The sequence below is a fragment of the Miniopterus schreibersii genome, assembly GCF_964146895.1.
Source record: "Miniopterus schreibersii genome assembly, chromosome: 11".
Lineage (NCBI taxonomy): Eukaryota > Metazoa > Chordata > Mammalia > Chiroptera > Miniopteridae > Miniopterus > Miniopterus schreibersii.
The window spans coordinates 9877420-9905217 of record NC_138111.1 but is presented as its reverse complement, the minus strand read 5'-3'; the positions used below and the strand labels follow the sequence as shown (position 1 = coordinate 9905217).

The 27798-nt window shown below is 48.9% G+C and overlaps 2 protein-coding genes and 1 long non-coding RNA gene across 7 annotated transcripts; 2 read left to right on the top strand and 1 right to left on the bottom strand.

Moving 5' to 3' along the window:
- Positions 1-2881: 2881 nt before the first annotated feature.
- On the top strand, positions 2882-6338 carry HDHD3 (haloacid dehalogenase like hydrolase domain containing 3). 5 transcript variants are annotated; one of them, XM_081151539.1, is made up of 3 exons: positions 2888-2976; positions 4296-4355; positions 4732-6338. In XM_081151539.1, exon 3 carries the CDS (start codon positions 4898-4900, stop codon positions 5651-5653), a length of 756 nt encoding a protein of 251 aa, XP_081007665.1. In that variant the 5' UTR covers positions 2888-2976; positions 4296-4355; positions 4732-4897; the 3' UTR covers positions 5654-6338. The 5 variants fall into 5 exon arrangements, with proteins under 5 accessions (XP_081007664.1, XP_081007665.1, XP_081007667.1 ...); XM_081151540.1 differs by lacking the exon at positions 2888-2976 and adding an exon at positions 3091-3178; XM_081151538.1 differs by lacking the exon at positions 4296-4355 and having other exon boundaries at positions 2882-2976.
- Positions 6339-7755: 1417 nt separating this feature from the next.
- On the bottom strand, positions 7756-25525 carry BSPRY (B-box and SPRY domain containing). Its single transcript, XM_081150657.1, has 6 exons — positions 25310-25525; positions 22062-22160; positions 16247-16477; positions 15097-15122; positions 10392-10516; positions 7756-9150 (listed from the first exon to the last, which is right to left on the bottom strand). The coding sequence occupies exons 1-6, from the start codon at positions 25490-25492 to the stop codon at positions 8624-8626; spliced, it is 1191 nt and encodes a 396-aa protein (XP_081006783.1). The 5' UTR covers positions 25493-25525; the 3' UTR covers positions 7756-8623.
- On the top strand, positions 24684-27349 carry LOC308563498. The gene is made up of 4 exons (XR_013999793.1): positions 24684-24782; positions 25064-25089; positions 25705-26044; positions 26174-27349. It is a non-coding gene; the product is annotated as an uncharacterized lncRNA (long non-coding RNA).
- Positions 27350-27798: the final 449 nt, after the last annotated feature.

Genomic DNA, 27798 nt, shown 5'->3' with positions numbered 1-27798 from the left:
TTTTCATAGCTGGATTGTAATAAGTCAGGTGTGGCTAAATGTACATATGCAATTAGGAGTCAGGATAGTGGTTAACCTTTGGAAGGGTAAGCAACCAGAAGAGGACCAGGACTCTAGGGTTCTGGAAATATTCTTTTACTTGGTCTGGGTGCTTGTTGCATAGGTGTGTTCAATTTATAAAAATTTGAGGACATTTACACTTCTTTGTGCCTTTCCTCTGTGTGTGATATATTTTAATAAAAGTTAACTTTCAAAAATGAGATGAAAATTTAAAAGTAAAAAGAGAGGCATGTCTGATGCACCCAGGCTGGGTTTACTTAGTGATTTCAGCATGAGAATCTCAAAGAAAAGAGACTTTATCTAAGAAACTTGTTTCTGAAAGAGAAATAACCAGCATCCAGTGTAGTGGCATGACAGGTGTCTCCAGGAGCTATCACCAGGCCAGGACACACAGGATAGATCAAGGGATGAACCTTCTGAGGAGTTCTATCATTTGACTTAGGGAGGACACTAACCCATTAAGTGTACCCATTTTTGAACTGGCCAATCAGAAGCTTGTTTCAGAATAGCAGGGACCTTGGCTTTCCTGTGACACACAGGTCTCCTTTTTCTCTGTTGAAAAAGTTAACTCAAGCCCAGCTGGCGTGGCTCAGCGGTTGAGCATCGAACTACGATCCAGGCGATCGAGGTTCTATTCCCGGTTAGGGCACATGCCCGGGTTGCAGGCTCGATCCCCAGTGGGGAGCATGCAGAAGGCAGCCGATCAATGATTCTCTGTCATCATTGATGTTTCTCTCTCTCCCCGTCCCTTCCTCTCTCTGAAATCAATAAAAACATATTTTTTAAAAAAACCTAGCTAGAGAAAGGCAGAACCTAGAGGACAGATGAATAAACAAGATCTCAGGAGCACATTCACATGGGTTATAATGGAAATGCCTCCCTTATGTAATGGGTGCCCTGGGCTGAAATAGTTATGCAACCAAACAAAACCCTTAAACGGCTCAGGAAGCTCAATGGCTCAACAGAAAAGAATCATCCACTTAAAGAGCTTTTCCATGTGTTCTCATTTGATCCTGATGTACGCTCTATTTATATATGGAGAAACAGGTTCGAGGGGCAGAGTTAATTATCTTAGAAAATAACTTATAAGCTAACCTGAATTTCAGTTGGAAGTTATTTTGTCCAGTCCTCCCATTTTGCATATTGTGAGGTTCAGGCCCAGAGAGGAAAATAATTTAATGGAGGGCTCACAGAGGGTCAGAGCTGGGAGAAGAACCTAAGGGGTTGGGTTTCAGGTGACCCTGAAAAGTAGACAACCTCAGACATTGTTGATTCTGCGAAATCCCATCACCCTTCCCACTGCCCCTTTCTGAGAATCATGCTTGTGACACAAGTTTTGCTGGTGAGTTCCCGGGAGTCAGGCTCTCCCTTGAGGCCGAGGCCTGTGAGTCCCCACTTTGTATTCCCTCCCAGGCCCGAGCCCAGTGAGGGTGAGACGCTTCTGAATAAAGTGCACGACAGCCACCCGTGGAATACAGGAGGAGTTTTGTAAAAAAAAAAAAAAAAAAAAAAAGGAAGAAAAAAAGAGAGGGGGTGGAGAAAAGAGGGGCAGGGGAGAAAGGAAGAAAGAAAATTATATGCATGCTTGTGCTCCTAGAAAAATGTCTAGGAGACTTGACTTGGAGTGGCAAACACACAATACAGTATACAGAGGATGTATTGTAGAATTGTATACCTGAACCCTATATAATTTTATTAACCAATGTCACCCCAATAAATCCAATAAATAGATAAATAAAAGAAAAATAACCAAAACTGCCACTACAGCAGCCCTTGGGGAGTGAGAGGAGCAGGGAGGCTGCCTTCTCACCCCCTCCCCCGCCCCAGAGGCTACTTCCCTGGCTCACAAGCAGGTTGGGGCCCAATATCTTTGCACTTGCCAGCCCCTTACATGTCCTTTAATCTTCACCTGCCTGCTATTAGGGTCTTTTCTCCTCCCCTAACCATCTCATCCAAAGACACCCCCCTCCTCCACCGAACCAGTTTTTATTGCCTCCATAGCACTCATCACTATCTGAAATATTGTTTATTTATTTGATTTTTGTCTGCCTCACCCATGTTCCATGAAGACAGGAACTCTGCCTTGTTTCCACTGTATCCTCAGTGAAGGACAAGGTCAGACATAGAGCAGCAGATAGATGCTCAGTGAGTACTTTTACTTTGTACACTTTGTATTTTTAAGCATTTTAAAGATGTGCATGAACACTTTTTTTCCTTTCATTAAAAAAAAAAAGCAGCTAGGTTACTGCAGAGGACTCTGTCAGCAAACTGTCAAGTTAGCGACAAGTTTCCAGCCGAAAGCAATTCCGTCCTGGTGCTGACTGGGGACTCGGACCACAGGGAAGCACTGCCTTTCCCCAAGTCCACATGGCACTCAGCAGGCCTGGCCCGGACCCAAACCCCCCGCTTCCCAAGCCAGCCTGAGCCCCCCCAGGAGCGTCCGGACCCGAGGGAGGCGGAGGGGCTGGGAGAGGGAGAGGGGGCGCGGAGAGAGCGCAGAAAGTGGGGAAGCGAGGGAGTCGGCGGGGAGGAGCGCGCAGAGAGGCGGAGAGGGTGCAGGGGGACAGTGAGGCGCGGGGTGGGGGGGCGGAAGGACGCGAGATGGGGACCTGAAGGGTGCGTGTGGCGCATCTTTCGAAGGGGCGGAGAGAGGACCTAGGAGCACGGTGTGGGCGGGTGACAGAGGACGCCGGGTGGAGGGAGGTGAAGGTGCGGAGAGCGCGGCGGGAGGGGGGCAGGAATGGGGGAAGGAGGGGGAGGAGCCAAGGAGGGGCGGGGCCGGCGGGGAGGGAGCCGAGGGGCGGGGCCGGCGGGGCGGGAGCCGGGGGGCGGGGCGCCGCGCAGAGTCACCTGTCGCCGCTCCCCAGCCCGCGGGCGCCTGCGGTTTCCTACCTGACCCGCTGCCCCCCGAGGCAGGTGAGTCCTGTCCCGGCGTCGCGCTCCCAGCGGGCGGAGCGCGCGGAGCCGGAAGGGCCCCGATTGGGGCCGCAGCGCGCCCCGCCGCCCTGAGGCCCTCCCACCCCGGGTCACGCCGCCGACCGCAGCGGCGGAGGTTTCGCTCTAACGGCGGGCAGGCCCGGACGTCGCCGCCACCGCGCCCCGGAGGTGGGGACGGAGGGTGAGCCGCTCCCGTCTGTGGCCGAGTCCCCAGCTCCGGCTGTGGGTCGGGAGCCAGAGTCTTGTTCTCGCCTTGGCTGCGCCCGTGGCTCCCTGCGTGACTTTGGGCGAGTTCCGCCCCTCGCTGGGCCTTCATCTCCCCACCTGCAAAATGAGAGGGGTCTTTGGGTGGGTCTCCCGAAGTTCCAGACAGACTTAAACTCGTTTTCTTGGCCAGCTCCCTGTAAGACGTTTCCCAGGTTCGCCACCCGGCCCTTCCTCGCAAGCTCGTGGCTGCGCCCTCGGCGCTGACCCTCGGGATTCAGCAGGAAGCCTGAATCGGCTCTGGCTGGGGGAAGGAGCCGCATCCAGCCTGTGGAGGGCCGGCTGAGGAATGTGTTTCCTGTGCATTGAGGCACTTATTCTTTCACGGCTCTCCACCAGGCAGATGTTATTACCTCCGTTAAAGATACAGCTTGGGCGCCCTGGCCGGTGTGGCTCGGTTGAGCGTGGTCCCATGCACCGAAAGGTCGCTGGTTCCATTCCCAGTCTCAGGGGCACGATCGAGGTGCCCGGCCCCCTCTCCCTTCCTTTCTAAAATCAATGAAACCTTTTTTTAAAAAAAGGTGAAGCAGGGGCTTGGAGAGGCTTAGAGACAGGTAGGACTAGGCTGCTCTGTTCTGCTTTTTGTCCTATGCTGTACAGGTTTGCTAAAAAGAGATTTAAACAAATTCAAATATGTCTAAGCAGTGGAAGGGAGCACTGGCCAGAGTGTGTGTGTAGGGGGGGGGCATCTTTCCAATGGGCAGAGAGGGGACCTAGGGGGACGTTTTGGGTTCTAGTCCTAGCTATGCTGCAGACTCACTATGATCTTAGGTAAGTATCTCCCCCTCTCTGGCTCAGTCTTTCCTGCTGAACAGCCATGGGTTTAGTCAGATGGTCTGTAAGGACCCGTCTGCCTTTGGCATTGCTAACAATAGGAATAGCAATTGTTTCGTTACCTTGACCTACAAAGCCCTGCCTGAGCTTAGGGTGGCCTCTGTCTACCCCAAGAACCAGACTCCTTGCCCTGTCTCAGGACCTTTGCACTTGCTGTTTCCAGTGCTAGGAACACTTAATCACCTCTCTTTCCTGCATAGTCATTTTTCAGATCCTCACTGAAACTTCACTTGCCTAGAAGGTTCCCTGACAAAGACCAGGTCAGTTCTATAGATTTATAACCTCATGGTTCATGCTGCATTCATGAAGCTTAAGTGTTTGCGTAGTTCTTTGTCTAATACTTATCTGTATCCCCTATTATTTAATGCCTGTAAATGGCATGAGGGCTGGAACCCTGTACTGGTCCCAGCATCTAGCACATAATCAGTGCTCAGAAATTTGTTGTGCAGAGAACAGATAATCTCATTTAGTCCAACAATCTTGTGAGGTTGGGTCCTTGTGCTCTTATGCACAAGGAGACAGAGCTTCAGAGAGTGATACTCCCAGGGTCACACAGAGTTGTCAGCACCAGAATTTCAACCCAGTCTGTATAACTCTAAAGCCTGAGCTTCCATTTACTTGCCATCTCATTCACAGGATCTTCTGCTGTGAAGACATTACCCAAGTACCAGAAATTCTGACGACGAGGCCCAGAAAGAGACGACTGTTAGGTTGCAGAGGTGTGTCTTGTCCAGCGTGGTTTTCCTCAGCCCTTGGAACCTACAGTGGACCTGGGGTGGACTTGGCCCCCTCCTGCAGACCCATGGCTCACCGGCTACAGATACGGCTGTTGACGTGGGATGTGAAGGACACACTGCTCCGGCTCCGCCACCCGGTGGGAGAGGAATATGCCTCCAGGGCCCGGGCCCATGGGCTGGAAGTGGAAGCCACGGCCCTGGAACAAGCCTTCAAGCAGGTGTTCAGGGCTCAGAGCCACAGCTTCCCCAACTATGGCCTGAGCCATGGCTTCACCTCCCGCCAGTGGTGGCAGGATGTGGTCCTGCAGACCTTCTACCTGGCAGGTGCTTGGGATGCCCAGGCTGTGACCCCTATCGCTGACCAGCTGTACAAGGACTTCAGCAGCCCCTGCACCTGGCAGGTGTTGGAGGGAGCTGAGGACACCCTGAAGGGGTGCCGAAAACGGGGTCTGAGGCTGGCAGTGGTTTCCAACTTTGACCAGCGACTAGAGGGCATCCTGGTGGGTCTTGGTCTGCGGGAACATTTCGACTTTGTGCTGACCTCTGAGGCTACTGGCTGGTGCAAGCCAGACCCTCGCATCTTCCATGAGGCCTTGCGGCTTGCTCATGTAGAACCAGCAGTGGCAGCCCATATTGGGGACAGTTACCACAATGACTATAAAGGGGCACGGGCTGTAGGCATGCACAGCTTTCTAGCAGTTGGCCCAGGGCCTTTGGACCCTGTGATCAAAGATTCTGTACCCCAAGAATATATCCTAACCTCACTGCCCCATCTCCTGCCTGCCCTTGACCGCCTGGTGGGCTCACCCAAAGGGCTGTGAGTCTGGTGAGGGATGTGGCTGGGCCCAACAAACATTTCAGACAGGGAGGCCTTTCCTTTCCAAGATCTGGCCTTCATCCCCTCCCTGCAGCCTCCATAATGCATTCTGACTATGAAGCCACAAGTGTGAGGCTTTCAGCTCTGCCCCCACTAACCAGCTCCTGGTCTCAGATGGTTCATTCATCGCGCCTGTGTCCCTTCTCCACAAGTCCCCCTCACCTCCAACAAGATTCACTGAGGGCCCAACTAGCTTCAAAACCAGGTACTTTGAAACTTTGTTTTAGTAGCCTGGTCCTTTTGTCATGGGAGATCTTATGTGGAAGCCCAATATGCAAAAAAGGAGAAACCCCTAGGATTGACGTAGAGGTCCTAGGGTCCCTTGTTCAGGCCCTGAAGCCCCTACAGCTCCCCCCAGGCCCCAAAGCCTGAGGTCAGAGGTGTTTAATTTGAAAATTGGTGCTGCCCTGGCCGGTTTGGCTCAGTAGTTAGAACATCGGCCTGCGGACTGAAGGGTCCCAGGTTTGATTACTACCAAGGGCACACACCTCGGTTGCAGGCTCTTTCCCTGGGCCCAGTCAGGGTGAGTGCCAGAGGCAGCCAATCGATGTGTCTCTCACATCGATATTTCTCTCTCTCCCTTCCATGCTCTGAAAAGCAATGGAAAAAATATACTCGGGTGAGGACTTAAAAAAAAAAAAATCAATAAAAAAAATATAAAAAAGAAAATTGGGTTGCTAAGCTGTGCATAAGGACATGTCTTCTAGGACCACACAGTCTAAACAGATTTTAGACAAGGAACACCATAATCACAGTTGAAAAGAAACTTGATTTCCCCCCCCATAGGTTAGATACTCCGCTAGTCCCTTATATGCATATAGAACCCTCACAGCTACCTAGTGGGCATAAATAGTGTGACTTCCACTCTGAAAGGGATTCAGAGGCTAAGTTGCCTGCCTGAGGGACAGCTAGAATATGAGGGAGCCAAGGTTCCAATTTAGGCATGTCTGACTCCAAAGCCCATTGGCTTGGCCACTAGGTTGCAAGTAGAAAGGGATCCATGTCACATGAGACATAGTGCAATGGAGATCCTTGAAGAATAGGGAAGGTAGCCTAAAGGATGTCAGTCTTGAAGGACACCTCAGTCATAGGGGGTTAGCGTGGGGTAAGACAGCATAGGAAATGGACCGGGGCCCAAGGTGGCAGGAGTGTAAATGTGGGGAAAATTACTGGAGATTGAAGAAGTAGTTTGGGTTTTTTTAATTCCATGTCTCTTCCTGCCTCTCCCCTCTTCACACACCTCTCTACTTGGTATTTACTGGACACCTCTGTGCCCTAGCCAGTGCCAAGCACAGGGGATACCACAGGTGAAAGCACATAGATGGGCACATGAACATTATGTTCTGTGCCAACAGCCAGGGAGGGCTCTGAAGTGGACCCTGAACTGGGGCTGGCATTTAGATGGGCAGAAGGATAAGGTATCCTTAGCAGCAGGCCCATGAACTGTGGACTGAGGGCTGCTGTGGGGAGTTGGATTGGTGGTTTGGGGAAGCATGGCATAAGGGCCCTTGGGTGCCATCTAGAAGGATTTGGATTTGGATTTGACCCAGGTTTTGAGGCAGGGAAGCTCTCAGACACCTTCCCGAGTGTCAGGCAGTGAGGACAGGGTCATGAGCTGTGGTCTCAAAGCCACAGAACCTCAGAAGTCACTGCAACCAAAAAAGTTGCCAATTGGTCTGTGGACTGGATTTGATCCACCCAGTGTTTGAAGTAAGTTATTGAGCAAACAAGAGTGGGGAAGGCTCTGGCCCCGTCTTTCAGCCAAGGGACATAAAGTTGTGGGTGAGATTCCTTTGACGTATGTTTCCCAATGAAACAAAAATATGAGGACTACTGCTCTAATGGGACCTCCTTAAAGACCAGGAAAGGACTTGCCCTTGGTCCCAGCATAGGGCACAGAACTGACTTTGGGCTCTTTAAGCTGTGCATGCTGACCTCAGCCACCAGCTTCTGAGATGAGAGCGAGGAAGACAGCAAATTCCCAGTAAAAACACCTCTAAGGTTTGAGCTGGCCCTTGGGCGGTTTGCCCAATTACCAATAAAGAACGTGGAAGAAATTTTTCAATCTTTTAAAACCTTTAATAATGTACATGTTCTCTAAGGCTGGCTCTCTTACCCCCTCAGCTCTTTCTGGGTCAAGGTTTTCACCCAGGTCTCCACATTATGTCAGAAGGGGCCATCAGGCGGGGCATACATCAGCTACAGCTGGGAGAAAATTCAGCCCTGAAGGTCAGCCACCAGGTCCAAGGCAGAGCTGCTGATGGGTGTGTTGCAGTCAGGCTACCTGGAGATAGGATTTTCTCAGTCTCCCGAGTGGCCAGGTAGGACCTACAGGGAACACAGCTGCCCAGGCCAGAGTCCTCTGACCAGGAGCAGCCTAGGAGGAGTTCTAGATCCCACACAGGGATGAGATCCCTTCCCGCCCTTGTGTGCTAGAAAAATATTTTCTGTGTGCCATGTCATGAAAAGGATGGGAAAGCACTGAACTGAGGAGATGAAAGGGCTTCAGCCACGGGCTTTTCTGCCACAGAACCACTTCTACAAGCTCAGAAGAAGTGCTGGGGGCGAGGGGCTGAAAGGCAGCACTTCTGCAGAAGCGCCTACCACATGCACCCATCCACCCACTCACGCTCCAGATACCTATTGCACACTCACCAGGCACCATGCGGGATGCCAGAGATTAAGTGGTGAACAAGACACCCTCAGAGGGTGAATTTGGGAGACTAAGGCTCAGGGAGTGGCAGTTCCCCACAGATACCCAGTATTTAACAGTTGCACCCAGGTCTGAAATGGATCCCTACCCCTCCAAAAGCTGCCCAGTGGGCATGGGCAACATTTGGGAAAAGGATTCTGGGTAGAAACGTGGCCTAAAAGGGTGATGGGAAGGCAGATCTGGCCTCCCCAGTGCCAAAGGTCAGTGGACAATGGAAATGGTCTGGTCAGCCACAGCAAAGACTGGGAAGAGGGGCCCAGGGAAGGACGCACGGTGGGTGTGGAGCACCGTGCCCGAGGCTGGGTCGTAGAATAGCAGCTCCTGGGCCTGCAAGTCCAGCAGCATGCCCAGCTGTGCCGGGCAGCGCAGCAGCCCCAGGGGCTCATGCTGCCCGTTGTGTGAGAAACAGAACTCTTGGTCGTAGCGGGAGAAGACCCAGGAGTAGGCGTTGTGGCCCAGGCGAGAGTCACTGCCAGAACCCTTGCGGGGCAGCTGGCCTAAGGCCACGCCCACCTTATAGGCACAACTGTTCTGCACATTCACCATCCAGGTGTGCAGCCCGGCCTGGAAGGAGGTGGTGGCCAGGGCATTGGGCCAGTGGTCGAAGCGCTCTGGGCCATCTGCACCGGCCTTGGACTTCTTGGCATTGAAGGTCAGAGTCCTTCGATCATCTGACAATTGCAGGAAGGGGCTGGTGGTCCTCTCGTCGATACGCACATCCTCTGTGCCTGCCAGGAAGAATTCTCAAAGTTGCCCAAGGTGCACCCTCAGCCCTACCCTGGTCCTGCCATGTAGCAAAGGGCTTCCTTATCCCTCGCTGGCAGTGTGACCTCAGACAAGCCATTTACACTCTCTGAGCCTCACTCAGTTTCCTCAACTATAAAATGGGGATCAAAATAGGATTTAGCACAAAGTGGACGTGAAGATCAAATGAGATGATACATGGAAAGTACCTAGCACTAATATGTGCTCAATAAATTGTGGCCATGATAACAGTAGTTATTCTTATCTGTAAACTCTGATAGAAATAAGACCCAGAGAAGAGAAGCTAGTTGTCCAAGGTCACACACCAAGTTGGTGGCAGGGACAGAATTAAGACCCGGCATGTTGTTCCTACATCTAGCATCTAGCACTGATCATAGTGCATTCCAGTTGGGCAAATCCACACACAGCCTCCAGATCAGATTTGTCCTAGAGACACAGCCCCTGGAAGCTAGGAAGCACCAGGTACCCATTTTCAACAACTAACCAAATGGGACTGCTGGCAAATCAGGTAATATCTGATACGAGGTTCTAGAGAACTCCAGCTTGTACCAACATTTTAAGGACAACAGGGAAGTGAGGAGGGTCAAAATGGAGAAAAAATTCAATGCACTAACCTAATTTTGTGAATTATGCAAATACCACAACTGGGAGTATGGAAACTAGCCAGCTTGGGGGAAGCCTGCTTTGAGAACCCCCACACTAAGTGGGAATTTGTGGAGGCAGGAGACCGTGTCATGTCCATCTCTGTGGCCCCAGCATGCAGCACAAGGTCAGGCCCACAGTCAGCCTGAGTCAATGTTTGTTAAGTGGGGCGAATCCAGGCAGCTCAATTCTCGCTCCAGATGCTCCCCACTTGGCCATCAATTATATCTTCTTAAAGAGAAACCAGGTTTCCAAGAAATAATACTGAGCTGTCCCAGCAGGGCAGGGTATGAGGAGGACATGATTTACAGGAATAAGATCTATCCTAGACCCTACTGCAGAGCAGGTTGGTCTGGAAACGGGAAGGACCCGGCCCAGGTGCCCCAGCCTTTCCAGAACCTTGGCTCCACTGGCAAGCCTGCACCCAGCATCCCTGGTTGTTTAAGCTACCATCCCAAATGCACTGGTCCCCAGTGTTGACCAGAACAAACCACAGACAGACAGACAGATGGCCAGAAGCCCAGTTGCTCCAAACTGGTGCTGGGCTTGAGCAGCTTCTAACCTGAGAGGGAGCCGAGAGCTGCTGTTGCCCAGAGTTGGGTCAGAAGTGGGCTCCAAGCACACTTCTCGTTAAAGTTTAACTTTTTCGACTCCTGGGGATCCAAAATGCCCTCTGCTTCCTCGGTCCTTGTACAGAAAGAAAACAAAACAAAACAAAACAAAACAGACAGATTCAGAAAGGTTCTGGAAATGTATCTGGATCAATACAGGGTGATTGGGGTGGGGGCAGGGACAGAAGTAAAATCCTCTTCCACACAAGGGTGACACCAAGATTGGCAACCAGGTCCCAAATAGGAGCCACCTAAAGGGAGCTGGGCCAAAGGGAAGGCGGACATTGCCGCTATGCATCCCTGCCCCCCAAGAAGCCTTCATTCCGGCAAGGCAGATGATTGACAGGGCGGTAACTACTCTGAGCCAGTATCATAACTTGGAGTCGGTCTGCTCTGTGGAGGAAGCTACTCACCCGTGGATCTGGTACATTAGCAGCAGAGCTAGGACTAGGACTTGGGCCTCTTGGACCTCTGTGTGGGAGTCTTTCCACCACCATCCTGCCCAGAGAAAATTTCACCTCCCTCCAAAAGCGATTGCAGCAGCAACGCTGCCCTTGGTTTGATCAGCGGGTACAGCCAATTCCTCTGCTCCTAAAATGCCAAGACCCCTGTGGGATCTCACAGCAAGGGACTATCAGTTATCTCCTCAACCATAAATTATTCACAGCACTTTGCTCCCCATAACTACCTCTCAGCTCACTTCAGGGACTGGGTTTGGTTGGAGAGGAAATTTGGGAACAAGGAGAGTTGCCATTTATTAAGCAGCCAAGCCCTGTGACTGCTGCTTTCCATATAGAATCTCATGTTGTCTTTGGTATAACCTGGGAGGTAACCCATTTAACAGGAGACAACAGAATCAGAGAAGGCTCTTAGCTAAAAAAGAGAGCTGATTCAAGTCCTACCTCCAGGCAAAAAAAAAGAACAAACCCAGGCTGGAGTCCAGGCACCGTTCAACATAATTCTTCCCTTGACCTGAAGTGAAATCTCAAGTGGCTATAGAGCAAAGTGGGGATTCGCCACAGAGCTTTGCAGCCTTTTGAACGGGGTTTGGAGAAAGAACTTCCCACTGCCTCTAATCCTGAAGGTGGCTTTGAGATCATGCAGCATTTCTGAGAGCACACACTCTCTTCCCCAAATCTCATAGCCCCGCCCATTAATGAAGGAGGGGAGACAGAGGGTGGGCATGTCTCACGGATGCCAGCTCTTTGCAAGACTGTCACTGACTGTCCTGGCTTGGAACGAACGAGGTGAGCAGAGCCCTAGAAAAGCCGAGAGCAGGCTCTAGTAACAAAGGCTCTTTGTGGTCAGGACAACAGAGGGTCTGTTGCCATCTTCTCAAAGCAGTGAGGCTGGTTCTTGAGGGGCCCCAGCCATCAGGTGGGGAGGAAAGAGGAACCAGTGTCAGCATGGCTAAGCCATCATCCCAGGGCAGATCTGAGGCTAATTGTAGACACCAGAATCTAGAAAACCAGCTGGTCCAGGTACTTCATGGTACAGAAGAGAAAATTCGTGACTCCGAAGAAGTAGAAGTGAATTTGGGTTTGGACACAGCAGGGCCCTGGCTGGGACCAGAAAGCCTGGTCTGTGCAGCAGGACCTGTTGCTGTGACAGGCCAGAGCTGAACCCAGCCAGGGATGTGGAAACAAAATTGGGGCCAATAAAAGCATTTCTCAGACAAGTGAGTCCCCAGCTAGAAGGAGCTTGACAACTTTCGAACACAGTACTTTGAGAGCATACACCCTCAGTCTAAGGGCACAGGGAACTACAAACAAACCCTGACCACTATGAATAGATTTGTCAGTAGTCGTACAGATTTAGCAATTCTCGAACTACTCTGTGTGTATTGTAGGACTAAACTAAAGAATGACTACATTGCTGCTGTTGGGTGCCAAGGTTCTCACCCAACAGATATAAGCATAGAATGGGAGAAGGCCAAGGGAAAACACTGTGGAGCTCCCTTGGAATTGGAAGCTCTGATAGAAACTCATGGATAAAAAGCCACAATCACACTTCCCAGCTCTGCCTGCTGTCCACTGAGGAGGCCTGGAAGCATCTACTGCCCGGATCTGGGCTTTTACATACTCCTCCCCACTAAAAGGAACCAAGACGCCCTGGAGAAATAGCTGGTTCCAGGGCTGAGGCAGGGAAAGGACAAATGGAGCCCGGGGCATCTTGTGCCAGAACACACGAGAGCGCTCAAAGAATGGATGGGGTCTTGTCAAAAGGATCCAGGATCCAGCCTGAAGGGACTGGAACTGGCCAAATCTAGGACAGTTTGAGGATCAAAATTAATAATAGTGGTAGTAGTAAGAGACTGCAATGCAGCACCGAATAAATGAGTTTATATTGATCCTAAATAAGTGAATGAAGAAATAAGCATATAAGTGAATAATTCAGGAAGGAGTTTAGCATCAATGGAGGCTAAAACTATCTGATGAAGTCCGAAGGCAAACAGGCTATTTATACAAAAAGTACCTCCTCATGTTGCTTATTAATTACGAAAGGGAAGATATCTTTATAATGAAGGCACCACTTTATCCACGTGATCAAAATCAACATTCCCCGCTAATGGGACAAAGTGACATCACGTGCCCGCAGCTCTGACAAACTGAGACCACATCACTAATGAGCTATTCCTGCCAAAAGTGCGCAACCTGAACCTGATCATGGGTAACATCAGGTGAACTCAGGCTGAGGGATATTCTATAAAACAACTGTCCTAGACTCATTCAAAATGCTTTTTTAAAAAGGCTAAGGAACAATTCCAGATTAAAAGAGACCAGGTGGATCAGGAAAACAAACAACAACCGAAAAAACACCAAACGGCCCTGGCTGGTGCGGCTCAGTTAGCTGGGTGTCATCCCAGGCACTGCAAGGTCCCGGCTCAATTCCCAGTCCGGGCACGTGACCAGGCTGCAGGCGCGGACCCAGTAGGGGGCAGGAGGCAGCTGAGAGATGTTCTGCTCTCACATGGATGTTTCTCTCCCCCTCTCCCTCTCTCTCTCTCTCTCTCTCTCTCTCTAAAAAAAAAAAAAAATCAATAAAAAAAATTAAAAACACCCACACATTGTTAAGAACTTTTTTCTGGTGAAATTGGCAACACCTGAATATGGACTGTATATTAGATAATAGTATTATGTCAACAATAAATTTCTGAACTTGATCATTACATTGTGGTTATGTAAGAATGTCTTTGTTCTTAGGGGATAAATGCTGAAGTATTTAGGAATAAAAGCTCATGTTTTCTGCAACTTACTCTCAAATAGGTCAGAAAAAAGGAAGTTTTTTATATATACACTTGATAAACAGGAAAAAAGACAGCGAGAAAGTGCAAACCTGGCAAAATGGTAGCAATTCGTATTTCTAGGTGAAGGTCATTATACTATTTTTTGTAACTTTTCTATACATTTAAAACATCAGCTTGATATCGAAGACAGACTGACTGTATTAGAGGAAGACAGTGAAGGTAAAGGAGAGAGACTAACAGAAGTGTGGAAAGAGCACAGGAAGGGAAAGTAGAAACAAGCCAAACAGTAAGAGGAGGCAGGACAATGAAGGCGGGCGCATCCGTACTGTGAGACATTTCACAGGCTCTCCAAAAAATGAGCTAAGTCTAGTGTATTGACATGGAAAGATTCCAAGATGGCCTGGTAAGTTACGGAACAGCAGGTCTAAAATGATCCCGTCTGTGTTTTAAAAATATATATATTTTTTAAGTCCCAAAGACACACAACTAAGTGTTAAAACATTGCCTCTAGGGAATGAGGTTGGGAAGGGATGATGCATTTTTCATCTTAATAGTTTTAATAGGTCAGAAGAAAGGGCTGTGCTCCCCAAGTACAGCTCTGAAAACTTGCACAGAAGATTAAGAATTTAATTTCTTTGCCTGGCAAATTACATCTTTTTAGCCACTTCCTCAGGCTCTTGGTGCTCGGCCTTTTGGGACCTAAGTAGGGGCTGTTGAAGTTCTTCTCTCACTGCATAATTAAAATGCAAATTTTGAGCCCTGGCTCGGTGGCTCGGTCCATTGGAATGTCATCCCCTGCACCAAAAGGTCCAAGATTGGATCCCTAGTCGGGCTTGTATGGGAGGCAAGTGATCGATGTTTCTCTCTCACATTGATGTTTCTCTCTCTCTCTCTTCCTTCCTGTCTCTCTAAAATCAATAAAAGCATGTCCTTGGGTGGGGATTAATTTAAAAAAATGCAAATTTGGGGGGTTTCAAAGATTCTTCCCTCAGAGAAAGGGGGAGTGAGAAGACAGTCCCAAGACAGGTGTCAGGTGTGGGTCCCAGTCCCAGCTCTGGGGCTTGGGCAAGTCCCTTCCCCTCTCTGAGCCTCAGCATTCTCATCTGTAGATGGGCTGGTAAAACCCTTCGACAGGGTGACTGTACAGTTTTTAATAGGATAATGTTAGACTGTGGCAAGCCCCTGATTAATAAGTGATTATTTCACTGCCCTTACACATGGGTCTAAAGCAGATCTCCAATCCAGGGGCAGGGAGCCCCTGTCCATGGAGCCTGGCTCCAGAGCAGACACTCAGCTGCACGCACTGGGCTTTCTCCCAGGAGCAGAGGAGCTGAAGGCAATGGACTATTTAGAGGCCCAAAGGTCACGGTTTCCATGGCTGCCCAAGCAAATTATGGGGCCATACTCACCTCTCAAAAATCTCCTGCTCCTTCTGCTGTGAGAAAAGAAAACAGAGTCAGGCTTCACACCAGAAACCCAGCAGGCAGTCAAGATCTACTCAACCGGTGTAGAGGGTCCACGGGGACAGAGACTCTAGAATAAAAAATTCTACTCCCTTCTTTAAGACACAGCACACAGCTGTGTGTGTTCCTCGCATTCCTCCCCCACCCTGCTCTCAGAATGAATCGCTCTGTCCCCTGTGCCCCATGGTGTCCGGAGTTTCCCTCAACAACACTTCAGGACAAGCACATATTTACCCAACATTTCACCCCCGTCAAGACTGTCAGCAACTAGATGGCTGGGACCCTTTCTGAGTCTTCTATTGGGACTGTCCCAGTGTTTGGGATAGAATGTGCCCTGTGCATGGAAACTGTGACTAAATGAATGCACAATCTAGGGCAGTCATGGAAACTGTCCGACTTGAACTGCAGTGGGACAGGCAGCTCAGCTGTTCTACATTCTCATGTCTCTGCTTGGCATATTTATTTGGATGTCACACTGTCCCTTAAAACTGCAGGTATCTGCATATCTATATAAAATACTTTGAGAGGATATGTACCAAAATATTCATCATGGTAATTTCCAGAGAGAAGGATTGAAGATGAGCTGTAAGGTTTTTATATTGGACGCCTTGTCAGCTCCTCAGGTACCGCGTTCTCTCTCCACCTCCCCACCGCCTTTAACATAGTTGCAACTCTTATCTTTCAGGCATCAGCTTCTAAGTCACTTCATCCAGGAAGCCTTCCCCGACCCCCTCAAGTTTGTCCTGTGGGGTGCCTAGCTCCCAGGAATGTCACCCACATACCCCTCTACATCCTAATTATCAGTTATGTATTTGTCTCCTCCCTAAGGCTGTGAGTCACTGACAGCTGAATCCTGTAACTCCACCCCACTGCAGGATGCTTAGCACACAGTAGGCACTCAGTAAATGTTTGCTCACTACTGAAAGGACAGTTACCAGGTGCGGGGGGAAAAAATCCATATAATTTTATTCCCCTGCCTCATCCCTGCTCCAAATTATCATTATCCCCCACCTCTGCCCAATAAACATCCTCGATGTTTTCAGACTTTTTGGAGAGACTGGCCAAGTGGTCATGCCCTCGCCCTGGCCTGACTTACAATCAGCTGGAGGTCATCCATGTGGGTGAGCATGTCCACCAGGCTGGTGCGGATGGCGTCGAGCTTCTGCAGAGCATCGGCCCAGTGCACTCGCTGCGTCAGGATGCTCTGGTGGGCGCGCTCCTCCTCGCCGTGCACCTGTTCCAGCAGCCGCTGCTCCTCAGCCTCACACAGGCTCCTCACCAGACCCAGCCGCTGGATGACCACCTCCCGGGCTGCGCTGGCCATGCTCTAAGAAGGGATAAAAAACAAAGTAGGATCCTGGCAAAGGCCAGTCAAAGATTAGGAGCGTTTGGGCCCAGCCCAAAGAACTGCTGAGATTGACTAGCAATGTCTGCCATGGGCACTGTAGTGGCAGTAATAGTGCTTAAGCCATCCCGGCCCTGAGAGTCCCAAATATGGTTTACTTTAGGGTAAAGACATCTGAAATCCAGGCATCCAGGTCATATCTCCTGGAGCGAGGTTCCTAGGATGGAAGAGCAGGGCCTAGAGATCAACTAGGATCACCTGCTTATTTCACAGATGGGAAGAGCAAGGCCAAGGGACCGAGGTCAGAGATCATAGAATCGCAGAAGAGAAAGGCCTACAAAGTCATCCCCATCAGCCCTGGCCGGTGTGGCTCAGTGGAGAGAGCACTGACCCGGGCACCGAAGGGTTCGCAGGTTCGGTTCCCACTCAAGGGCACATGCCCCATGTTTCTCTCTCTCTCTCTCCTCTTCCCTCCCTCCCTCCCTTTCACGCCCTCTAAAAATCAGTGGGAAAGATACCCTTGGGCAAGGCTTAACAACAACAACAAAAGTCACCCCCATCAACAGGATCTGTACCAATGGTGGTCCAGTTGATACTTTTGACCATGTCTGAGAACAAAAACCTCATTATATCCTAATATGTCCATTCCAACTGTTTCCATGGTAGAATTCTTTTCTGCCACACAGGAGGCCTGAAATCAATTCTCAGCCAATGAAGTTAATGTGTGTCTCCTAGCAACTAGCACAATGTCTGGTATACAGTAGGCACTCAAATATTAACTGAAGGACTGATGGGAAATTTTTCCCCCCACTTAGTCAAAAATTTCTTGGTAGCACTCACATGCCAAGTCAGTGACAGAGCTGGGACTAGAACCCAGTTCTCTTGACTCTCAGTCCAGCACTATCCCCCTACGCCGGTGCCATCTGGTAATCAATCCTACCCAAAGGCGTCTGTCGCATGAAGCACCTGCACTCTGGCCAGACAAGTGAGAAGAGGACAGTCTCTTTCATGCCAGAAAGTCAGTGATAGGCAACAGCTTCCCTGTGCTCTGCCCTTGAAGACTGCTTTATACAGCTATTCCTGTTTAACAGAAGAAACTGAAATCCGAAGTTTGCCCAGCGGGGAAGAGGGAGTGGCTAAATGTGCGGCCCAGTGAATCCAGGAGCTCAGATTCCACTGCAGTGTTCTCTTGAGGCAACATCATACAGGGGCTGGGAAACTGGGCTTCGGAGACAGTGCCAAAGTTTAAATCTTGGCTGTTCCACTTATTATATGTGGAACTTTAAGCACGTTCCTTATCATCCCTATGCCTCAGTTTTATAATCTGTCAACTGAGGATAATAATAGTATCTGCCTCATACGGTTACTTCGAGGATTAAATGGGTTAATACATGTAAAGCAAATTGAACAAAGCCGGCACATGAGTGCTCAGTAACGTCAGCTATTGCTCTTCTCTCAGTCCCACTTGGTGCCCACAGCGGTGAGTCTCTGCCGCCGTGTTTATACTGTGTGCTCAGGATCATGAACAGATCCTGACCCAAGCGGTATCAGATACTCCCTGACTAGAAGGTGACAGTCAGTTTCAACACCTTCTGGAGTTATTCCCAGAAATGACTAGCATAGGAAAAAAGAACTCTGCCCTTTCCAAAGATGTCACAGAGAAAACTAAAAACCCTCCCAGAACAAAATGCAGAAATGCTGGAAAAATAGCCCAAAGCATCCTTTTAAAAGTGAAGCTGCTCTGACAGCTAAGTAAAGGAAATCCCCTGGAGTCCAAACGTAGAAAGGAAGCTGAAAGATCAGTGTAATCAGGAGCTGAGGATTCAACTGCCCTGGGTAGGGCTTGTGATTTGCTTTAGAATTTTATACTCATCTAAACCATAATACAAAAATGAGAGCACAGTGAAGACATCTCTAACCAAAATTGGAATGTTTCCTATGACTGGGAAGAATTTATTAAAAGATATACTTTAAAATATTGGACAACAATATGTAAAACCAGAGGGGTTGCTGGGTGGAAGCATTCTTACAGTACTTGGATTGTTCAGGTTGATTCATTTTAGACATTGTTATATATTTATGTGAGTATCTTAAGGGTACAAAAATAGACCATAAATAAAATGCATAAGTTTTAAACTAGGGAAAAAGAGGGAGGAGGGGTTGATTAACCCAAAAGAAGGGAGGAAGGGGGGGGAAAAAAGCTTAGAAAAAGCAAACTATATAGAAAACATAAAATTAAATTACAGCTGTAAATCCAAGTATATCAGCAATCACAATAGCGATAAATTGATTAAACTCCCTGGTTAAAAGTCAGGGATTATCAGATTTAAGTTTTTAAAAAAGTAAATAAAATCTAGTGACAAGATAACCTAAAACAGCCGGGCCAGTGTGGCTCAGTCAGCTGAGCAGCATCCCATGCACCAAGAGGTCACTGGTTTGATTCCCAGTCAGGGCACATGCCAGGGTTTCGGGCTCCATCCCCAGTGGGGGGCATGCAGAAGGCAGCCGATCAATGTTTTGCTCTCACATCAATGTTTCTCTCTCCCTCTCTAAAAAAATCAAGAAAATCTTTAAAAAAAAGAATATATAGCAAATCTAAATAATACACATTTCATAAATAGCACCAAATATAGAAAGAATAGTTGACAGAATTATAAGGAAAAATAGATAATGCCACGACATGATATAAAAATGTAAATGCCCCTTGCCAGTAATCAGTAAATCTGACAGGTAAAAATTCATAAGTATAGAGAAGATTTGACCCAATTAATAAGCTTAATTAATAAACATATATAGAATCCTACATATTTTCTCAAGTGCATATGAACCATTCACCTAAATTGATCATATTTTAGGGCATGATCAAGTCTTAATACATTTTGAACAACTGATATCATACAGATTACAATTCAGTTAAGTTAGATATTAATAAAAAATGATGATAATTTAAAAAATAAAACCACACATCTGGATATTTAAAAACCTATTTCTAATAACTCACAATGAAAGAACAAATCACAGTGGAAATTTAAAAATACTTATAACTGAATGAAAATAAGACATCAAATTTGTGAATTGTACCTATACCAATACCGAGAAGGAGCTCTGTGGCTTAAATGCTCACCTTGAGCCAGGCTGGGTGTGGCTCAGCAGTTGAGCATCGACCTGGGATCCAGGAGATCACAATTTGATTCCCGGTCAGGGCACATGCCCTGGTTGCAGGCTCGATCCCCAGCAGGGGGCGTGCAGGAGGCCACAGATCAATGACTCTCATCACTGATGTTTCTCTCTCTCTCCCTCTCCCTTCCTCTCTCTGCAAAAACAATAAAAAAATATATTTTTTAAAAATGCTCACCTTGAGAAATAAGAAAAACTAAAATGATGGACAGCTCAATTCAGGAAATTAAAAAACAACAGAGTATGTAAAAAAAAAATTAAAAGAAAAAAATTATAAAGAGGATATGATTTTTTTAAAGATACAAAAGGATTAATATACTAAACGTTGGTACTTTGAAGAATAACACGATAGACAAACCTGTGACAACTCTGATCAATATTAAGAACAACTTTATGCATTAAATTCAACAACAGAGAAATGGACAATTTTTCCAGATAGAATTTACTAAAACCAAAGGAAAATGGGAGGAAAAAAACAACAGGAAAAATCCTGTAGTATGAAGGGAAATGAATCAGTAGTTAAAAATCTACCAACAAAAATACCACCAAGCCCAGATAGTTTTACAGAGGGTGTCACCAAACATTCAAGGCACAGATAATTCCAATCTTATACAAACTCCTCCAGTGAAAATCGAGAGTTCTGTTTCCCAACTCATTGAATCAGGATTATATAACCGCGATAACAAAATCTGATAAGGTCTATACAAGAAATGAAACTCATAGGCTAGTCTTACTCCTGAGCATAGATGCAAAAATCCTTTTTAAAAACCATACACTAGGATTAGCAACCCAAACCCAGAAATTCTGTATAACAATACCACGAGGGGAAGGAGGAAAAGGGCATGGCTACAACAGGGTAGCACAAGGGATCCTTACGGTGGAACTGTTCTGTATCTCAATTGTGGGGGAAATCACATGAGTCTATCCATGTGATACAACCGCATAGAATTAAACACACACAGAGAAATGAATGCATGTAAAACTGGTAACACCTGAATAAGGTGAGCTGTATCCATGTCAATTTCCAGGTTATGATATTGCACCATAGTCAGGAAAGATGTTACCATTGTATGTGGATCTGCACTCACTGTATATGAATCTACAATTATCTCAAAATTAAAAGTTGAAAAAAATATATATTATGATCAAGTTAGGTTGGTTTCCCCCAGGAATTCAAGGATGGCTTAGCATCAGAAGCTCTATTAATGTTTTACCGTATTAACAGATTGATGGGGAACAAAACATATCTATAAACCGACCAATGGCATCATTCAGAACCTACAGGAAAGGGGTAAGTAATGGAAAAGAGAAGCAATGAGAAGACAACTTCCATAAGCTCTGCCCACCACCTACCTGCGCCTGTGCTCACTCTGCCTTCCCGGTTTCCGTGGATGAACTGTCCATGCTCTACCTACAACCAACCCTTCCACTTGTTTACTAGATCCCACCCCTTTTGCTCTACCTGATGTTCCTCTTTCTCTTGCATCATTAATTTTTCCCATTCTATTGGAGAATTCCCATCAGCATACACATATAAATTAACTTCTCCATCTTAAAAACAAAATAAACAAAAACCCCTCTTCATCCCTTATCTCTCTCCACTATCATCCCATTTCTCAGCTCCCTTCTGCAGCAAAGCTCAAGAGTCGCCTGTGTTAACTATCCCAAATTGCTCTTCTATTCTCTCTGAAACCCACTCTAATCAGGCTTTCACCCCACCACTCGACAAAATTCCTCTTGTCAGGATCTTCGATACTGTGCATGTTACTAAACCCAATGGTCCATTCTCATGTACTTCCGTGGGGGAAGGAGGGAGGGAATGCACAGAAAGAAATTCATAGCCCCTGCCCTTGAAAGGCATACTTGAGAGATGTAGCCGTGGCAATGAGTCAACCGAATAAAAGATCAGGAGTGGGGTGCAACAGGAGGAGCACTGGCGGGAGAGTCAGAAGATCCAGGTCATTGAACTGACTCTGGCAGGGGGCCAAAAGGTCAAGTCAGTTAACCACCTGTAAGCAGGGATGTTACTGCCACCTACTGCACAGGACTATCATGAAGAATGCTCAATGGAAAAGTCCTAGGTTACTTGATAATTCTGAGGCTGAGCACAAAATAATTACATGGTAGAAGAATGCTACCCTTCCTGATCCCTTACCCACCAAAAGGCATTTTCTAGCAGAGTCTTTGCACATGGTGTGATACTCTGCCCAGATGGTAAAACCAAAGCTCAGAGAGATGAGATTCCATCCTTCCTGGGCGTCCAGCTTCGTGCTAGTAGCATGAGTTTGCGAGGTTGGGAAGGGACCCTAGATTGGTCAAGCCCCTAAGGCTGGGGTCTCATCCTAGGAGAAGGCCCAGGGTAGAGGGGGAAAGGGAAAGAATTACCTACCACTGCTCTCTGGTTCTTCCCGGGTAGGACCTCAGCCACGTACTTGGTGATGCCAGCACTCTGTAACTGCAGCCTCTCACACTGGTCCACAATCTTGTTCTGCAACACGAACGACACCTGTGGCATCTTGATCCATGTTGACCCATTCGCTCCATTCCACTGATTTTTTTCTTTTTACCCCCCTCTGCCACTCACTCCCATGGTTATATCCCAAACCTTATCGTCATTGAAAGCTATACTGCCTCCAAAAATCTTCTTGTCAAAGATCCTACACCCTGCCTACCACTTCCTATCCTTCTAGATCACTGACTCTAAAATTTCCATTCCAACAATTCTTCAGTTCAGCTGGAGCTGCCAATACATTACTCTTGCCTCTTTTCACTGTCCATCACCCCTCCTGTGGCCTCACTTCTGTCTTTATCCTAAAATCCCATGGCCCATTATTATAATCATTTTCCTGCATACACTCTCAATCTTCCTTCAAACCCAGCTACCTGACTCTCCACACATGCACCCGAGCAGAACATGGCTTCTCAAAGTGCTCCTCCCCCAGTATCCTTGCCCCCCACCCCCCAGCCATTCATTAAATAGCACCATCAATCATCAACCTCATTACCCAGGGAAAAACCCCAACCATTACTCTCCAACCTCACATCCAATCCATCAGTGAGTCCTATTAGCCCCATCTCCAAAGTCTCTCTTTCCTCTGGCCACTTCTGGTCACCCCTACTCCTGCCATTCTACCCAGATCACCATTACCTCTCACAGGAACTGCTGTTAGAGCCTCCTAACTGGGGTTCCATTCTTGAACCCCACAGTTAGTCACTGCCACATTTTATAAGGAAATCAGATCAGGTCACTGTCCCTGCTCACAACTCTCCACTGACTTTCCAATACATCCCATGGTAAGATGAGATCAAGCTTCTTACCTTAGCCAACAAGACCCTACCCGATGTGACTCTGCCTATCTCCCCAATGTGACCTCCTACCACTCTTCACGGTGGCCGTCTTTCTGTTCCATAAACACACCAAGTTTGTCCTGACCTCAGTGCCTTTGCACCTGCTGCTTCTTCTGTCTCCAGCAGTCTTCTCCCATAGCGGTATGTCTCGCTCCCCCATTCCATTCCCATGTCACTTCTTCAGAAGCCTTCCCTGATGATCCACAGCCCCCATTCCCTTACTTTGCTTACTTTTCTCTCTTGTGCTGTCATTCTCTGACTGTATATTACATTGCTTGTTTACCATTTTTTTGTATCTTTCTTCTCACCACTGGAACATAAGCACCATGACTTTTGACTTATTGCCTGTGTCCCACTACCTAGAAGAGAGTTCCTACACATAGAAGGCCCTGAATAAATGCTGTTGAATGAATGAAACCCATTTCCTTGACCACAAGAAGTTCAGCAGTTAATAGCTCCTAAAACTGTGAGCATTGCCCATAAGAGCAGGGGAGTTTTATAAATGCAGCTGAGGCCCACAGAGAAGTAACTTGCCCAAGGAGATATGGCCAGATCTCTGGTTTCTCCCCTCCATTTCTCCACATAACAATGGGAGCCTGTCCAAGCAGCAGCCCCTCCACTCTTTCCCCTAACAGCACTGCCCCAGTTCCATTTTCCAGAAGGCAACTCAGCTACCTCTTCTAGGAAGCCCCTGGAAACCACCCCGACACACACACACACACACACAGATCAGGAATTAGTATTATACCTCACCAATCCAAACACCAAGTTATAAAATTAAGTTGATTGGGAGGAAGCTGTGATCACCACACACCACAGGACTGAGGGAACTGAGACTAGCTTCTGAAAAGCCACAGGGATAGGAATCCAGAAGGTAAATGAAAAGTTGTTTGAGCCGGTGGTGTTTTTGCCCAATTCAGGAATAATCTTATCCTGGAGTGAAATCTTGCCTCTGGCTGGAGGGATGGGAGAAAAAGCCATAAACTAATGAAAACTGGAGGGAGGAAGGGCAAAGAAGATGAATGTCCCTAGGGCCTCAGGAGGGTTCAGGGAAGGAGTCCCAGGCAGAGTGCATTTGGAAAGAAGTGACAGGCCTGCCACCCTGCCCCAGCCTTCGCCCCTTCCACCACTCAAATTCAGCCCTGATGGCAACGTTTTAAAAAGGTTTTCATTAAATTCTCACTCCCATTAACATCACTTCCTTCCTCCAACCACTGACGCAAAGTGGCGGTTTCCTCTGGTCTGGTCAATGACTGCCCTGGTCCAGGCCTGAACAGTAGAGACCTGGGAGGAGTAACTGTCCTGTTCCGTGCCTCAGTTTCCTCATCTATAAAATGTAGGTAGGTCCACCACTTCAAAGGGGCTTGGTCTGGATGACATGACCATGACAAATATTTAAGTGCCCTGGAACCTGCAAAGTTTCTATGCACTATGGAAGTTTATTACACCACATCATCCAAGTTTATTTTCATCTATCATGCATAGGTAGGGTGGAAGGCGGGAAGGAGCCCCAGGGTGACTTTGACTCCCCAATCTCAGCAGTTCAGGGAGGGGTGGTGGCAGGAAGGGGGCCGGCCTGGAGCCCAGTGGAGGTTGGAGGTGGGGAGAAACCCTAGGGGAAGGGCTCCAGCAGGAACCTCCTGACTACCTGCCCGCCCCCTCCGTTCACTCAGGTGAAACCAGCGTAAAGTACAGTCAAGGCCAATTCTGAAAGGAAAGAGCAATCACCTCACCAGGAAGCCCACACGGTGCACGGTGCAGGGTGCGTGGTGCACGGAGCACGGTGCACGGGGGGAGGGGTTTTGAGGTGCGGGGCTGAGGAGTGCGGAGGGGCCGCATTTTATCTCAGATCCACTTCCACACGGCGGTGGGAGCTGGAGCAGCTGAGCCCTTCATTGCCCAAGGCGGCCCGGTTCCCAGCCTCTCCAACAGGGCCACGGAGAAAGCTGGGCGGCTGGATCCGCCCCTAAGTGCGCCTATTCTCTTATTTATGTCGCACAGCAACTCTAACAAACGCGCGCTCTTATTGCCCCCAAACTACAGATGGGGACACTGAGGCCCAGAGGACGGTGAGTTCGCGAGGAGGGCGTTCGGACACAGGTGACGTTGGACTCTCCCCACTCCGGGGGCCACACCCTTTAACCGCCTCGCTCCACAGCCAGGACCAGCCGCGAGCCCGGGCTGCTGGCCGGGCCCGGGTCAGCCCGCCCCCAGGGCCCGGGGCCCCGCCGGGTCTCGCCCAGCGCCCCCCCCCCGCAGCCCCGCCCTCCGGCCCGCACGCCCGCTCACCCGCAGCTCTTCCGCGCGCTTCTCCGCCGGGCAGACGCGGTGTCCCCGGCAGCGGCCGCCGGGCTCGGTGCAGGCGGCGCACACGGGCCGCCGCTCGGAGCCGCAGAACCACCTGAGAGCCTGGCCGTGCTCCGGGCAGAGCGGCCCCGGCTCCGGCCCCGGGCCCCGGCCGTCCGCGGACATGGCCGAGCGAGCGCCCCGCGCCCGGGCTCCACCTGTCGCAGGTGGCTGCTGGGCGGGGCCTCCCTGACCCCGCCCCCGGGCCCCAACGGGCGGCCCCCCCCGCCCGCGCCCGCCCGCCCCCTCGGCGGGGCCTGGCCCGGACCCCGCACCCTTCGGCGGTCTTTTTTCTTGTTTCCGAATCAAGTCGCGTTCTGTGCGTGTCTGCCTTACAGCTAACACAGCACGCCCAGCGTTACCGTGGCCGTCGGGAGCAGCCGGGCATCTGCGAGGGGCTGGCTTTGCTGAGCGCTCTGCGAGGGTCCCGTCGCGCGGGGCAGCGGCGACTGGGCAGGTCCCGGCTTCAGGCCGGGTCTGGCATCAGGCCGTCCGCGGCTGGGCGCCCTGGGGACCCCGCTGTGGAGTGGAGATGGGGGTGCCTGCCTCGCGGAGTGTGCGGAGACTTAAACGAGTTAAAACACTTCAGACAGTATCTGGAGCACGGAGAGAGGCTGCCAGCGCTCAGCATGTGCTTTTAGGTCAAGGAGAGGATGCTGGTCCCCATTTTTATGGAGGGTAAGTAACTTGACAGGGGTCACGGTTACTAATTGGTAGCAATGAGATTGGAACCCAGGCAGTATGACTTATGGTTAACGTGATTAATGTGCTTTTTTTCATTTATTATTATTATTATTTGCTTTTCAGAGAGAGTGGGAGAGAGACACACACAGAGAGAAGCATCCATGTGAGAGAGACACCTCGGTTGGCTGCCTCCGCAGGCTCCCTGACAGGCCCCCACCGAGCCTGCAGTGGAGTCAAGCTCCCTCCACAAATCAGCCCAAGACCCTTCACTCCTCAGGCCAGCGCTCTAACCACTGAACCAAACCAGCCAGGGCTGACTGATCACTTTTAATTGCATAATGAGGCACTTTTAATGCCCAATGAGGAACATCTGTTAGGCTGATTTCCCCAAAGTATTTATATCCAAATTGTCTTTAAAAGTTTAAAATGAGCATTGAAAAAAATGTATGCATGTTTATTAAAGAAAATAGACTATGTAAATAAGTACCTGGATGAAGAACCCACAGCCCATGGACCTGAGCTTTCTTGGTTGTTGTTTTTTCCCCTTAGGATCTGAAAAACCAGCCTAAGCCCAAATTGAACCTCCTGCTGGGGCTCCAGCCCAGTCCTGGGCACACAAGAAGGGTGCTGTTCCCCAAGCCCCAAACTCCATTCTAGGAGGTCTTGGCAGAGGGCTGAGGAGGGAACTCAGCTAATGGGAGAAAGAGCCAGGCCTTGGGTGTCAGAGGATATTCTGAGTTCATCAGAATTGGACATGTGAGCAAAATCAGAAAGAGAAACATCACTACATCCTGTGGCATGTTGGGGTTCAGGTACCTACCTCTACTCTGAGGCCCCTCTAAGTGGCCACTACACAAACAGAAGAGAGCCTTTCCCTTCTCTCAGCCCCTACAGCTTCAGCCCCTGAGGGTAAGGGCAGTTACCAGCCCCAGAGCTATGCCTCTTATAGCTATGGAACCTTGGTCAGATTATTCAGTTGGGCTGTGCCTAGTTTCCTCATCTCTAAAATGGGGGTGATAATAGAATCTACCTTTGAGGGCTGCTTCTAGAATTAAATGAGATCTTGCCTGCAAAGATCTGTCAGTTTGGGTGTATGGCATACACTTAGGGGCTAATAAATGTTTTATTATAAGTGTGAGGATTGAGAAATATACTTGTGCTCTGGCCGGGTACTCAGTTGGTTAGAATGTCGTCTCCTGATTTGCCAAGATTGCAGGTTCAATCCCCAGTAGGGCACATATGTTTCTCTCTCTCTCTCTCTCTTTCTCAAATCAATCCATAAATAAAAAATTTTAAATGAAAAAAATATATACTTGTTGCAGGTTTTCAGAATGTAAATTGTGTGAGGTTCTTTGGTGGGGGGGGTACAATGTTCTTGGTAACAAAAGAAGTTTCTAGTGCAATCCCAATGGGAGGGTGAAGACTGCACAACAGCATTCACCCTCTTCTAGGGGTGGGGAAGGAAATGGGACACCATCATTAGCGATTGTGGTTAGAGTTTTTTGTTCTAAGTGCTAGGAGTGGGGAGGGCTATTAACCCTTATGGTAAGAACAAAGAAAACAAGGCGATTTTGTGTGAAGGAAAAAGACACTGCGGAGGGCAGGGAGAAGAAGAAGGGGTTAAGGTCCTTGGGGAAATTGGGGCCTCTGCATTGGGCGTGGCCTTGGAGCAGCCAGTGGCCCTGGGAGGGCTGGAGTCAGGAAAGCAGCAAAATCACCAGATGTTCTTTCAGGCTGAGGGACTAGAG

Coding starts and splice junctions, on each gene's coding strand:
- HDHD3 (XM_081151537.1), top strand. CDS start 3,851: ATGCTGTACAGGTTTGCTAAAAAGAGATTTAAACAAATTCAAATATGT. Junction 4,033..4,731: donor CAGACTCACTATGATCTTAG/GTAAGTATCTCC, acceptor TCTCATTCACAG/GATCTTCTGCTGTGAAGACA.
- BSPRY (XM_081150657.1), bottom strand. CDS start 25,492: ATGTCCGCGGACGGCCGGGGCCCGGGGCCGGAGCCGGGGCCGCTCTGC. Junction 22,161..25,309: donor AGCGCGCGGAAGAGCTGCGG/GTGAGCGGGCGT, acceptor TTCGTGTTGCAG/AACAAGATTGTGGACCAGTG. Junction 10,517..15,096: donor GAGCAGGAGATTTTTGAGAG/GTGAGTATGGCC, acceptor TTTCTGTACAAG/GACCGAGGAAGCAGAGGGCA.